The 13,966-nt window shown below is 44.1% G+C and overlaps 1 protein-coding gene across 1 annotated transcript in view; it reads left to right on the forward strand.

The window, feature by feature from the left end:
• The first annotated feature begins 213 nt into the window (after positions 1-213).
• Positions 214-13,966, forward strand: part of MCF2L2 (MCF.2 cell line derived transforming sequence-like 2) — a 142,353-nt gene continuing 128,600 nt past the window's right edge. The window contains exons 1-3 of the mRNA XM_085307105.1: positions 214-304; positions 2,824-2,907; positions 13,806-13,920. Coding sequence (XP_085163231.1) covers positions 214-304; positions 2,824-2,907; positions 13,806-13,920 — 290 coding nt within the window. The remainder of the gene's footprint in view (positions 305-2,823; positions 2,908-13,805; positions 13,921-13,966) is intronic.

The following is a 13,966-nucleotide window of genomic DNA, read 5'->3' on the forward strand; positions in this document are numbered from 1 at the left end:
GAAACTGAGCATAACTTAGAATATGATGTGCTGACTTTAGCTTTATCCTCCTTTTCTGTGGATTCCTAAAGACTGTAACACTGAATTATCTCAGGTCTTGGGTGTCCAAAATACTGTCTTTGGCATTTCTGTTGCCTGCAAACTTGTAGACAGGGCTTTTGTCATATTTTAAAATCAATTCTAAGTGAATTTTCTAATGATGAAAAGATCCCGATGGCTGTTTTGCTCCTGGAGAGCAAAGCCTTTCAGCATTTGCAGAACAAATACAGCACAGAGACCAGCACATGCTTCGCCAATGGAGGCGGTGAGCCACTGGCCCTATTCTGGGTTTATGCACAGGTGTCAGGGGGGCCAAAGACTATTTAATCACCTTTTTGCTATGGGAGCCTCCTGAGGTATAATCAKGAGGAGAAACAAGACATGAGTCCATTGGCTTTCTCCAAGGAGATTTCAGAACGGTGCCAGCAATATGCTGGAGGATCACCCACAGGTTCGCTGCACAGCATGGGGCGCTTCTCTGGGTAGAGCTGTGTGACTTTTAGCAGCTCTGCTGTAGTGACAGAAGCTGGCAGAAAGAGGATGTGGAGTGGGCAGCCACTGCACTCGGGCTGCTAGGAAGAAGTGTCGATGCACATAAGGTTAAGCTGCCCTGATATCTAAGCAGGGATGAGGCAGATCCCAGTTAATTCCTACTCCKTAGGAATCAGCTGGGGAGGAAAAGTGAATACTGCTAAGCTGATGTCAGCATCCATCTGCTGCCTGACAGAGTGGCCGGGATCCCTCATCTTGCTTGKACAGGTTGTGTCAATTGAGCTCATAGCAGCAGGCCTCTGTAAGGCTTCTTCCCGTGCCAAGCTGTTTCCATGGTGCTATCTCTGGAAGTTAAGTCGTAGCTCTGCTTTGTGCAAGGTGCTGTTTTGTGATGCTGGCCTGGAGTGTAGGTTTTACTGGGCAATGCCTCCTGGGCTATAGCTGCACGGCTCGGTGCTCTGCAGACACCCAGCTTGGCTCTGGAAGCAGCGTATCTCTGCTCAGAGTGAGAATAAACTAGTCCTGGTAGACTACTGCACACCAGCTCTACTAACKCTAGGCAACAGTGTAAGCAGATGCATGACCTTAGCAATGGAGTGGAAATAACTTGGAGAACATGATGTGCTGAGTTTAGCTTTATTCTTTTTCTATGGATTCCTACAGACATGGACCTGAGGTAACTCAGTGTTCAGTAAAGCCCTTGGGCATCACTCAGACCAAGCCCTTTGCTGTGATTGATGAGTTTACTCTTCCAGTTGCTCTTAAACGTTTGTAATGTCAAGAATCAGAAAAGCTAGTAATGGACTACATAAACAGAATGGAAATGAAGATACCTCATCAAAATTGCCACTCAYTCTCATTTGACTTTTCTGCACTTTAGTGCAAACAGAGGATCTGCAGGATCAAACCTTCCCCTCCTCCCCCTGACCCCTCAAATATTTTTCTATTGCTTACAGTTATTTCCTCGTTTTGTGCATCAGCCAGAACTCTACTACTTTACATGTTATGTGTGTTACCCTCTATCTAGGAGAGGACGTGATCCATGCTGTCCAACTACTTTGTCTCAAGGTGTTAGTGAGGTTTATGGAAGTTGGAAAAAGTCTGATGGATTAGGGAATGACAAGAAAATCTAGGGAATTTTATGTAACTCAAAACTAAGAATCCGTAGTTCTGGAAAGGATCAGGTCGGGTGTCTGTATGTAAGGTAAAGATTGTGTTTTGGGMGAGAGACTAGGACACAGGAGAAAAGCTAATTTCTAACCTCTTTGACCTCCCTGTTTCTGACAGTTCATTTAAAGTTGGGTGCCAACATTGTATTGATATCAGTAAAGATCTTGGTGTCTATAGAGGAGCTGGGCAGCTACCTTCCTTCAGTGTGATCTGTGGTCTGTCTGGACCCAGCTTGCTTCCTTCCACCTTTTGTCTGTACAGTTTCGAGGTGAGCTGTACCAAGCCAGGACTCGCTGTGCAGTAACTAAAAGGCCCATTGTAATAGGTGCTATTGTAACACAAGGAAACCTGGATCGTGCCAGTTGGGCTGTCACATACTTCCCAGAAAATAAACTGTTGCTAGTCCAGACTGAGGTGAAGAGCGGGGAGAACCCGTTGGATACACCTGTTACAGAAAGATGAAATTAGCTCAGTGGGAGATTGTAGTTGCTGGTCACTGTATAGATCACAAAAAAMCATTTGTGATTTTTCCCCTCACTGCTTGCCAAGCTATCTTTAGCTCTTTAGTGTATTTCAAAAGAACAGGCTTTGTTTGCCTGAGAAGAAAGTCTCACAACCCTTTATTTCCTCCTTTTACTGTGTATTAGCCAGTAGCGGAAAAAAGCATCAGCAAAGGAAGCTCTGCTGCTGCGTSGGTTACACAGAAAGTCCTTAGGCAGAGAGCAGGGATGAGGTGGAACATGGCACTGTGTCTGAAATAGGCTTTACTGTTTCAAAGACTGAAAARCTGCTTTATATTGGAGCCCAAATGCTGTGGATTAATATAGAATATGAAGTAGGAAGGAGCAGACTATCAGTGTGTGAAAACCTATGACAAGCTCTGTCTGGTTTATGAAAAGCTCTCTGAAATTACAGGACATCTAAAGTAATTAAGCTGAAGATGAGACTCTGTAAGTGTCGAACTTTTCTGTGACAAGCAATCATATAACATCTAAACCAAGAGTCAAGCCAGGCGTTTTTTCCTTTGAGTATGATCTTTGTTTTTCTGGGTTCTTGGAGGTCTGGGAATTGATCGTTAGGACTTCATTAACTCATTGAAGATTTCTGTTTTCACTTGCACAGATGAAATCATGCAGCAGGAGATACGGCCGCTGGTTGCAGTGGATATAATAGAGCAGCTCCACAGGCAATTTGCCATCTTATCAGGTAAGAAGCTGCTGGTAATCACGCTCTGGGGTTCTCTTGGAAATGTACTGGAATCCGTCACACTGTCTCCCTTCAGCTCTGCACAGCAGTTGCAATAGCACTTTTATGTTGCTAGTGAGAACAGTTACTACAATCAAACCTTCAKGATGCATGGAACTGATAAATGCCATCTTCGTGTGCTTTGTTTTATTTCAGGCCAATTAATTTTCTGTACTCTCCCTGCACCCCCAAAGAGTAGGGGGAGAAAAAAAAATTAGAGTAAGAAAGTTAAAACTTTTTATATGCATCCTGGTATAATTCTAAGCATCTTGTTCGTGGGAAAAGCTTTTGACCCATCAGGGAACTGTTCATGACCTTCCCCCTCTTCCTCATTGCCTTTGTTTTACAAATGGTTCATTTTTAAAGTGTAGGGTTCTAATCTCTTAAAGATTTATGATTATTACATATTCCTTTGTTTGCCTTAGGTTTGCAATCACACACAATGATGCTGTTCCTCCAAAGAAATAGCTGATGTTGAAATATTTGCTAAATTATTTAACACACTTATTTTGGCTACTTATTTTAGAAGAAGCCCTTATCTGGGTCCTAGAATGGCCTCTACTGTTTCTGTTATTTCTGCCTCTATTTTGTGAAAGAGGAGAAAATGAATTTGCTTTCCTTCTTCTCTTTATATGTGCTGTGAGGAATCACTGATTTGGGCAAAACACTTACATGATTGTATATATGGCACTTTATGCTCAAACAAGATACATTTTCTCTGAGTATATTCAATACTAAATGAAGCATCTTTGAACAGGCATCCTTGAATCCCTCATCTTAGGGGTTGCTCTCGTTCACCCGTGGGCATTGGCCTGTATAGGGTACATGCCATTAAGCTCTCTCTTGCAATAGTTTGGTGTTAACACACCACTGCTGTGTGAAACTAGGGATGGGAGAAGCAATGGGCCCATCTCCCAAAGTATGGAGCACTTCCAGAGACATGGAGCTCAAACTTCCCACCTTGCTAAATCAGATTGCCTTACATTTAAAAATTTTAGAACTATCTTCAAGTGTGTTGCTCTTCATCTCAGGAGCAGSAGAACAATTGCTGTGATCCACAACTGGAACACTCCTAGAAGGGGATTAAGGGATGTTAGACCTCTCTTACTGTTGACGTGGGGCAGGTGGTTTTCTGTTCTGGAGGAATTTACTGAGAAACAGCAAGTGGCCTTAGACACTGACCCATCTCTACCTCCAGCACTGAGATCAGGGAAGCAGCCAGTTGGCAGAGGGATAAAAGGGCAGATCCCCTGCTGATGAAGCTGTAGGCGAGGGCTATGTATCACTGCCATATGGATTGTGAAGAGAGGGACAAAGTATAAATGCTCCAGTGCCTGTGTYGGGGTGCTCGGGGACAGCCAGCCCCTCTGCTTGGTGGAGAGGAACGCTGGGCGCGTGCAGTCCCAGCTTGGCAAACGACCAACTTGCCAGRCCCAGTCCTCACTGCATCCGCGCATTTTTTACACTTGCAAGATGAAATACAGATCTTAAGTTGCTTAAAACTTTGAATTTGGAGCTTTCTAGGTAGCATCCTGTGGCTGTCTCATAAGTTCGATTAGCTAACTATTTTGCATCCAGCAGAGGGTATTGATGGGGAGGAGGGTGGAGAACCGGCTGCCTCATGCAGTGAAGTGTTTCAGGGGTTACATCTTCCTAGAATTCCCAATACAAACACACTGYCATGCAGAAAAGTGTCAGTAATGGTGCACAAAATTATTCAGAGCTTGTGCACCTGCTGGCAAAATACACTCCTTTTGAGCCTTGATKTTAACTCCAGTCAGATCATGACTGAGCTGCTTTTTTTGCTCTCTTTGTAAGCAAGAAAATGCTTAACAGCCAGTCTCTCCAGAATGCTCTGCTTGCTTTTCTGCTCTCCAGGCATTCAGAGCTGGTGAAAATAACATTGTTTTCAAGGCCTTTGATTTAACTGATACACCAGTGCCTGAAAACATTTATATCAGTGTAAACAACATTGTGCATGTTGAGAATTCAGTGCCCTATGTATCATGTCTATCTGGTAAAATGTGCAGATTGCTTTTCTTAAATCCTATTACCTTGCAGCATTTGAGACAATAAAAGCTATGTATGATGTGTAATACACAGCTTGCAGGAAGTGATTTATTAAACAGGAAGAAAAACGCATTTCCAGTTCCAATGAGTAACATTGTGTGGCACAGAAATGACAAGGACAAATAAAGCCATTTCAAGTATTTCTTTATTGGCTTGTCATTTCAGCAGTGACTGTATCCTCACCTGCTATCTGACTAAATTCAACTTTTCACATTTGGTTTGATATTTTTTTTAATTGCTGGAAGCTCTGGGAAAGATATTTTATATAAGACTTTTTAAACTTGAGGTACTCAAAATTTTTTTGAATTAACTTTTCATAGAAAGATGGAGGAACTGAAGGTTTATTTATTAGGGATCTACAAATTACTGATTCARTCAGCATACAACAGTTCATAACAAATACCAGAAGTGAAGAGGCATCTTCCAGGCCCTTGTCTGCATGAAGAAATAAAATCCACCCTAAGAATATTCAGGTTTGAAACCTAGGCAATCTAGTTCATAATTTGTAAAATTTTTYTCAGTCTAAAGCTTGCAGCAAAATTTGGAAACCTGGATATCTACACTACAATCTCTAAATCCCCATGGCAGCCTGTGAAGGAAAACATGAATTTAATATCATCTACTTGAAGGTCTGTTTAGCTCAATATCTTATTCCATCAGCAACTAGGGGAGGGATGTGCTAGGGAGAGCACAGGGATGGGAGTCTTCCTTACTGTCCCTTCATTGCCTCCTGCAAACTGAGACTTCGGTATGTAAGTCAGAACTGACCAGACTCTTCCAACTGCATTTCTCTGCATTTCTTTGCTAGTTCCATCTAGCAAAGGACTAGGGGTAGTATGGTGTGGGGGGGGGGAGGATTGCTTTTTTTTTTTTTTTTTTTTTTTTTTTTGAAAACTGGTCTGGAAGCTCTCCTGCCTCATTTTGCTCATTAAAGTAATTCGCACAGATGACCTCATTTGGTTTGCAGGCAGCTCCTCTGCTTTTTCTTACAGCCTGCTGCTTTCCATTAGGTACAGGCAACCACAAATATTTTGGTGTTTCAGTACTTGCCTACATGGAGACTGAAAATCTTAGCCTTTCTCCTGGTTCTCTGTGCTGTGATATTCCAGCTCTGTAGTCACTGCCTGATGAAAACTTTGCCTTTTGGCTCTGTTGGTGGGTAGTAAGACTCCCCCCGCTTGCTTGTAGAGTGCTTTGGACTGATGGATCATATAATCTGCTTTTCTGTTCAAGATTATAAAAATRGACTGTACCGATTCATACTAGCTGAGGTTATTTCCTTCGCTTYGTAGGCTGCTGCCCCCGGAGGGCACCTGGATGCCTCTTGGGCACACACGTGCACACAGCTCTCTGGGTGTTGGTGGTGGCGATCTGGCTCGTGCTGCTCCACAGCCTCTAACGCTTCTGCCGAGCTCTCCTGTTCAGTCCTGAGGACGCCAGATCCACTTGCACAGGGCTAACGGAAGTAACTCGCTGACTTTTGCAGTTTGTTGTAAATGAATATTCGGTTAAGTTCAGCTTTTTCTTAATATCTGACAGTGGAGGCAGCTGCAGCACAAGCACGATATCCCCAGCCAAAAAGCAGAAAGGGACAAGTAGAAAATTGAAAGCTGTTTCCTCTGGGTGTGACTCGTCGCAGAAGTGCAGCTGGTCCCAGTGTCTTCGCTTAGTCATTAGAAGCACTTTCCTCTACTGTTGCTGTGTGCAAACTTACCAGGAAAGAATCAGACTGTCTTGCAGTCTCTGTAGATGGTCCACGTTGTCGTGCAGCCAGTTAATGAGTTTGATTGTTAGGGCTGGATTATAATGAATGCATTAGATACTGTCTGTTTGTCCTGGCCCTCTAGTTACCAAAAGAAGTKAAGATTGTACCTATGCCGAGAACAGGGAGACTCTCCAAAGCCTCCACTGGAGTGCTGTGGTTGTGGGAAAGGCTGCGTGCAATATGGTGGTGTGTCCTGGAGTGCACACAGTCCTACTTCGGTCCTCTCTTCCATGAGCTGACCCAACCCTGCTTTGCTTGTGAGATCTGCTGGGAGCATTGGTTCACGTGGTTAAGTTCTGGTCCTGAAACCACTATTGCCTCTTTGCTTTCCATGGAAACGACACTTCCAGTTATGGTTTTACAGCTGTGACAACATAGCTGGGTATACGCACAAAGCACTCCTATGTTTGACCCCATGTTTCCTGCAGTTGTTAAGTGTAGTTGTTAAGGTTTTAACTTGGTAATACCGAARTGCTGGCTATTCTAATATACATATCAGCTTTTGCCAAATAATGGAGAACCACAAGTGAAGTACCTGCTGACAGACTAAACCTGCTGTAGCAGTCTGTGATAGGAGTACACTGCCCCCTCCTCCTCTTCATCTGCAGTTTCACGCTGCGTTCTCATTTGTAATTACTTCGTCAAAGAGCCCAGTTAGCCAGTTGCAGCAATAATAGATCCTGTTACTAAATCATGAATTAGATAAACTGCCACAAAGTGTAGTAGCAGAGATTCATTTTCTTTATGCTCCTGTTAGGTAAATGGACTTCAGTGGATGGCAGACTGTATCTTAAAATGGTAGCTGATTCCCAAGCCAGTTTAATTTTCAAAGCAGATGGCTTATACCCTCCAGGCTTCCAGTTCAACTGAGCATTTTGGAAATCCTGGCCTGACCSTACCAAAAAGGCAGTTTGGAGCTTGTGTAAAAATCTATACCCAGGAAGCCCTCTGCTGCGACTTGGGCAGCTCTCTGCGTTTGGGCAGTCCTGAGCAATTTTGCCTGACAGCAAAACTTGRAAGAAAACTTTCCAGTGCTGACGGATGAGTTAGTGCGTGTTGGAGGCTTAGCCAAACTTTTGCAACTGCTCCTCCCAGATGGGCTGGTTTTCCAAGGGATCAGTATATTGCATAAGATCTAGTGAGCTGCTACTTTAGAAATCTAGCTATTAGTGTTACTGGGAGAGCTGCTGGCTGTTGAATAAGACTTAAACRTAGCCCCCAAGTACCTAAACACTGGATATATTTGGTCCCTAGACACAAGGAGTAGGTGGTCTAGAGCCTGGGAAGTGGGAGAGTACCTAGGATACAGGTTGTGTCCAGGTATTTGGCTTGCACTTGTGATCTCTTGCTGCTTTGACATCAGTCATACCAACYTGTGACTTCAGCTGTGTGAGTTATTGGATTTGACCRTCATCTTTTTTTTTTCTTTTTTTGGCTCACACCTTTAACAYTGCCAAGCAAAATTAAACTTTCTCTATCTTTAAGTCTTTAAGCCCTGTTGTTCCCTACACATATTCCTCCTGCAGTGCTTCAGCTGCTTTGTTGCCACAGCCCTATTTTCACTGTTTAAAACAAGGAGCCAAGCTGCACTGGSAGCGAAAGAGTCCATCACTGTATCCAGTGATACGTGAGTTTGTTTTAAGGACTTGGGAAATATGTAATAGGAGCAACTATAAATACTTCATATCCTGGGACACTAGGGAATCGGCACACACAAATGTGAGCAATGGTCCCATTGCTRTGCCTTGCACTCCCCTGATGCAAATTGCATGCCATCTCCTGCTTTTCTTTCCTTTCCATATTCTCCATATACTTCTCTCCTATCACCCAGGGTCTTCCTGTTCCTGTGTCCCTGGCCCATAAGAGAAGAGGAAAAGTGGAGCAAGAAGCTGGGGTGGAAAATAAGGAAAGTGTCCAGGATAAGAAGGAAAGTGGTGCTGTGATTCCATTGGGAAACCAGTTAGGAGGTCAAGCAGGTCTTCCACTTAAGTCTTGCCTTTCCCCAGACAGCCAAACCAAATGCTCCTGCTAATTGTTTCCGCCTTTTATTCCCTTAGTTACTGTTTTGCATATATCTGTGTCAACAGAAAAGATTTAGTAGCTTATTGATAACTTCCTGCAACCATACATCAAAATCAGCAGKCAGTATGCCCCTCTGCATGCACGTATACCACAGTGGGTTGGGAATAGGGTGCAGTATGGGCCTTTGACACTGTGAATTTGCAGAGGTGGAGAGCAGAAAGGAGCCCTTGAGGGAAACCTGTGGAGCTGATTGGTAATACCATGTGTTGTATTTGTGGGCGCTGTCTCGGGGAAGCTCAGGTCCGTGTCAGGAGATGGTATGCAAAATCCAGCAGGGTTTTCTCTACCGGCAAAACTCTGGGGCTGGCTGTGACAGCATGGCCTAGTGTCTGATCATGTGAGGAGCAGTGATCCCCAAGAAGACCCATGGGAGGCTGTTGGAAGCTCCCTTGAGGGCAGGGGCCAGGAGCCTGCTGTGAGTCAGAGGCCTCTGCTTCTGCCAGCTGAACTTCCAGATCTTGCTGCTGCTGCTTGCAAGGGCCACTGCCACCAGCTGCTCTTTCCTTGGCCTGGCTCCRGTATTTGGAGCTGCCAGAAGGTATTGGAAGTGGCTGGGTTGTTTGAAGAGTGCTGTAGGGTGGCATCTAATGGGAGCCTGGAGGAGCTGCGAGTCAGCAAGACAGATGSCTGTGTGTTGCATGAAGACAGTTGCTGGGCCTGGCCATGTTCCTGGTATCTGTTTTTCACTGTGTCTTTGTTCCTGCCTCTGACTGCGCTGAACTGGAGTTATTTCTCGCTCCTCCGGTGGGGCCCTCGAGCTCAGCTCATGCCTCACATTGCCCTGGCTTCTTGTCAAGCTCCACTGCTCCAGGCAGCCCTKGGCCCCCTTATCTTACTGCACAGAGGCTGCTGAATAGAACAGACGTGCCCCAACTGGCCGTCACATAACCCTCCTCTTAGCTTTGGGCTGTGTTCATGCCACTTGCTTTGCTCAGCTCAGCGCTTTCCCCCCCGCCCCTTTCCCTCCTGCTGCCCTCGCTTTCTACTTGAAATGTCTTTTTTTTTTTTTTTTTTTCCCTCCCAAGGAATATTCTTTCTTCTGCCCCTCAGCAGAGGTGCTGGGCCTTCTGTGCCCCTCTGGCTTGCTTGTGAGAGATTGTAAAATTTTCTGATCAGCGTTTAGGCTCTTTTCACTGGTGATGCCCAGGAGTACGGGGGTTAAGCACAGTCTCAGCAAAAACAAAGACCGTGGAGAACCTTCTGGGGCAAATTCAATGCACTGAGTCCTTATGACTGTGGAACTGACTGAAGACTGTTCCTGCTGGTTTTTAATGCCTACCCACTCCTCTGCCAAGGCATTCAGGARCCAGTTAAAGCATTTTGTGGAGTAGGAAGAAAAATTGTTTGTGACTCCCTAGTCACAAACTAGGGAGGTGAGGGTGGTGGCCCAGAGAAAAAAAAGGGGGAAAAGGTGTGTGGGAGGCTCCAGCTTGTCAGTTCAGGTTCTGCAGAAATTTGCATAGAGACTTGAACACAGCAAATGCTGCAATGAATCTTGTTTTAGTGTCACCAAAAAAATAGCATTAATGTTTAGAGATATGCAGGACTGCTTTGTCAGAAAAAGTGAGCTTTCTACACTCCTTTAGTGTATAAGGAGTTTCCATCTACTGTTGTTAGTTTGCTAAATAAATGGATATAATATTGTTTTTCCTTGTAATCCTACTACTGCTTCAAGTTCAGGCATAGGTGAGAACAGCGTGTTCCTGCTAACATCTATGTTGTTACTTGCCACCCATCATTTTGGAGATACCAGCTTTCTCCCTGCCATAATACTTAACAATTTCTGATTTACGAAACTTCACCCTAACTTGAAAGTATGTCAGGAACTGAGGATTTTTCTGTCTTTATTTGAAATACAWCTGTCTTCAGGAATCTTCTGAGCTCTCTTCTGTAGAAGGTAAATGTTGCCTCCACCTTGGAGAATGAGATAGACCCCAAGAGAGGTTAAGGCTGCATGGCCCTTAGTCAGAGGCGAGGAGCTCGTGGATCTTAGCTAAATGCTCAGACTGCAGCTGCTCCTGTCTGGTCCTGTTAGATTTGTTGCCAGTGGTGAAGGGAAGAAGCCAACGTTCAATGTGCTTGCATACGTTCCTCAGATGGCTTAGTAGAGGAGATGATTCCACGATAAAAGTAACCCCCTAGATACCTGCAGTGCCTCCTCAGCCTGCTTCATCAGACTTGAGGAGAAGAGGCCAGAGGAAGAGGAGGTACACATACAAATGCAGGCTTAAAAAAAAGGGTAACCACAGATGAACTATGGGGTGCTTGAAGCAGGGGAATCTTGCAGATCTTTATCTAATCATTCAAGCGCAACTATTACTGCTTTAAACAAGAATATTCTATGCTACTAYATTTCTGTCTCTTTAAGAGTTGATTACTTTTATAATGGGTGTACCTGAAATATGAGAATGAGTGGCACCCACAAACCATGTAAGTGTATGCAAGATAACATGTATGAGATACCTTGATGCATATTGCTTTCAGCAAAAAATAAAGACCAAGCAGAGAAGCTGTTTAGTTTTCTGGGCTGTTACTGTTCATGCCCAGAAGATGTCACTAAGCATCTACAACAAACCATCCTAACTGGGTACCTGCTGGCGGGTGCTCCTGGTCTCCAGATTGCCGCAAACAGCCTGGGCCAGGGGAAAGTCTGACCACGTTTGTGTGACAGCATGTTCTAGGTCACTGCTGAGTGCAGTGCAGCTGCAGTGTCCTGAGAGCAGGCTGCTGGGCAGCAGCATTTGCCTTTATTCCAGGTCAGTGTGGAGACTGTGGTCCCTACTCACTACTTGAAATCTAATTCAGTGCAGTATAAATGGTGATACTTCTTCCTTGCACTTTGGAAGAGAGCCTCTTGCGTCTCTGCAGGCCTGTTTTCTGCCCAGCAGGATGAGTATATTGGATGATGTAACACAATGGGTCATTTCCAGATGTAGTTAAAGCAATCTTACAGCTCCAGAAAGGAGAAAAGGGTTCAAAAAGCTGGTGTCTGGAAAAAGCTACCATATTGCCAGGTGTCAAGAAGGAGAAGTTGTTTTTATGCAGAATTTTCAGGGAGATTTCCTTGGACTGAATAAAGAAAGTTGTTTTAATAGTAAAGCAAGAAGCTGTTTTGGCTGGACAGTGACAGCAAAATTGAATCACTGGCTAGTTCTCCCAAAGAATTAGGAATGAAGTTCATAACTGGTGTAAAGCCTTGTAGTGCTGTGGAAACCTATGGTCTCTTTCGTAAGGGGTTGTGGGGATAAAAGAAGGGTTGGTGAGTTGAGAGCAGAGGCAAGCAGTGTAGTGGGGAAGGAGGGAGGATACTCACGCTGGCTATTTTCTAGAGCACTCGCCAAACATTGTCAGCATCCAACCTCTCTATGGCTGAACAACACAGAAGTGGCTTTAAATAATCTAGCTGACTCTGGGAGGGGTTGGACAGAGGCTGGACCAGGACTAGCAAGGGACTGACCACTCTACATAGAAAGAGTAGGAATACTGCAGCACCTTTTTGCAATTGCCACCAAACCAGGAACAGGTGGAGCTGCTCTGTGGCATCAGCTATGTTTACTAGTGGGGAAATGCAGAGATTTATGGGAGCAGCCTGAAAACAGGTTTGGTTTATTTATGGGGATTTAAAGGGTACTTCCAAGGAATCAGGGCTCATATTTTTTTCTGAGGCTCTGCTTTCTCCTTATTTCCCTGAAGGGATAATTTATTGGATAATTTATTTCCCTTGAGTAAAGTCATTTTCTTTGTCTTTCTCACTGCTTCCCCTTCAGAAAGGGGAAACRGAGCATTGCCCTTCTTTGGATAAAACTCCACGGGAGGAGAAAGGGCTAAGTAAAACTGTGTGTGCTGCAGGGCTGGACCCAGTGTTGGATTTGCCCTGGAAATCATCAGCCTTSTGAAAACAATTGTAAAAAGCAGGTTTACACAGACATTGCAGAGGGAGGAGAAAGACTCAGTGAAAAGCAATAATATGCCTTTAAAGCTCTGTCTGATTGGCAATAAGCAGATTTTTTTTTTTTGTCTTATGTCTTTATATACTGCTGTGTCATTAGTCTGCTCTGGGGCTGAGTTGGTGAGAAAACTCCTAATAACTTAAGTGTGGTTGGGTGATGCCCAGATTTGTTATGTGGTTGGGTGATGTYCAGAACCAATGTAGGATTGATCCTGCAAGCAAACAGGGTTTGTGCTTTGTATTACAACATCACCTAGAGTCAAGTATTGTGTCAGGAGAACTGTAAAGGCTGCTGGGTTACAAAGGACTTGGCTCCATGCTTCTATGTCTGCTGGAGTTTGAATACTGCTGTTTGTATCAGGGAGTCCCTCGGGCAAGCACAAATCTCTTCTCGACTTTGTTGCTTATGATCTTCCTGCCCTTTTAAATGGAGGTTTGATGCAAAAAAATAAGAAGATAGTGGAACTCATTGGTTAAATGCTCCCTGTGTTTTGGCAACAGTTTTGTTAGGGAAAGGCCCAAGGCTGGATTGCTCCTAAGCCTGTGTTTTATCTGTATATTCAAAACTTGTRTACTCTGTCACTGCATTTCCTTCAGTGTCTAGAAACTCAAGGAATCAAGGCCTCGTTGTGTCAGATGCTGTACAAGTATATGGGAAAACGCTGTAATCTTATCACAAGCAACTACCTGGGAATGGGAAATGAAGGATCTAACAAAATGTTTAATTAAAATTATGCAGATAGTTCTTGAAAAAGCTGAGAATAGGTAACAGAGGTTAGATTCTCACCTGGAATGAACTGATGTGATGAAGGTAGAGTGAGTTGTAATATCAACTGGGAAGTTGATTGCAGAGCTCCTTTAATCCATATATAGTAGATCTAGGTGCTTCTCAATAATGGATGTGCCAGTGTTTCACATTGCACTGGGTACTGGCCAATCTGACCCAAGGCATAAAATCACCCTCTAATCTCTTGACACGTCTTTCTTTTGCAGGAGGAAGAGGGAAGGATGGGGCACCTATTATAACCTTCCCAGAATATGCAGGATTCAGTGACATACCTGACGAGGATTTTCTGAATGTGGTCACATATCTAACCAGCATTCCCAGGTGAGATTAATTACAAAAGCCTTTTTTTTTTTTTTTTTTTTTTTTT

The sequence above is a fragment of the Rhea americana genome, unplaced genomic scaffold (genome assembly GCF_003343005.1).
Source record: "Rhea americana isolate MKP2758 unplaced genomic scaffold, rheAme1 scaffold_253, whole genome shotgun sequence".
Lineage (NCBI taxonomy): Eukaryota > Metazoa > Chordata > Aves > Rheiformes > Rheidae > Rhea > Rhea americana.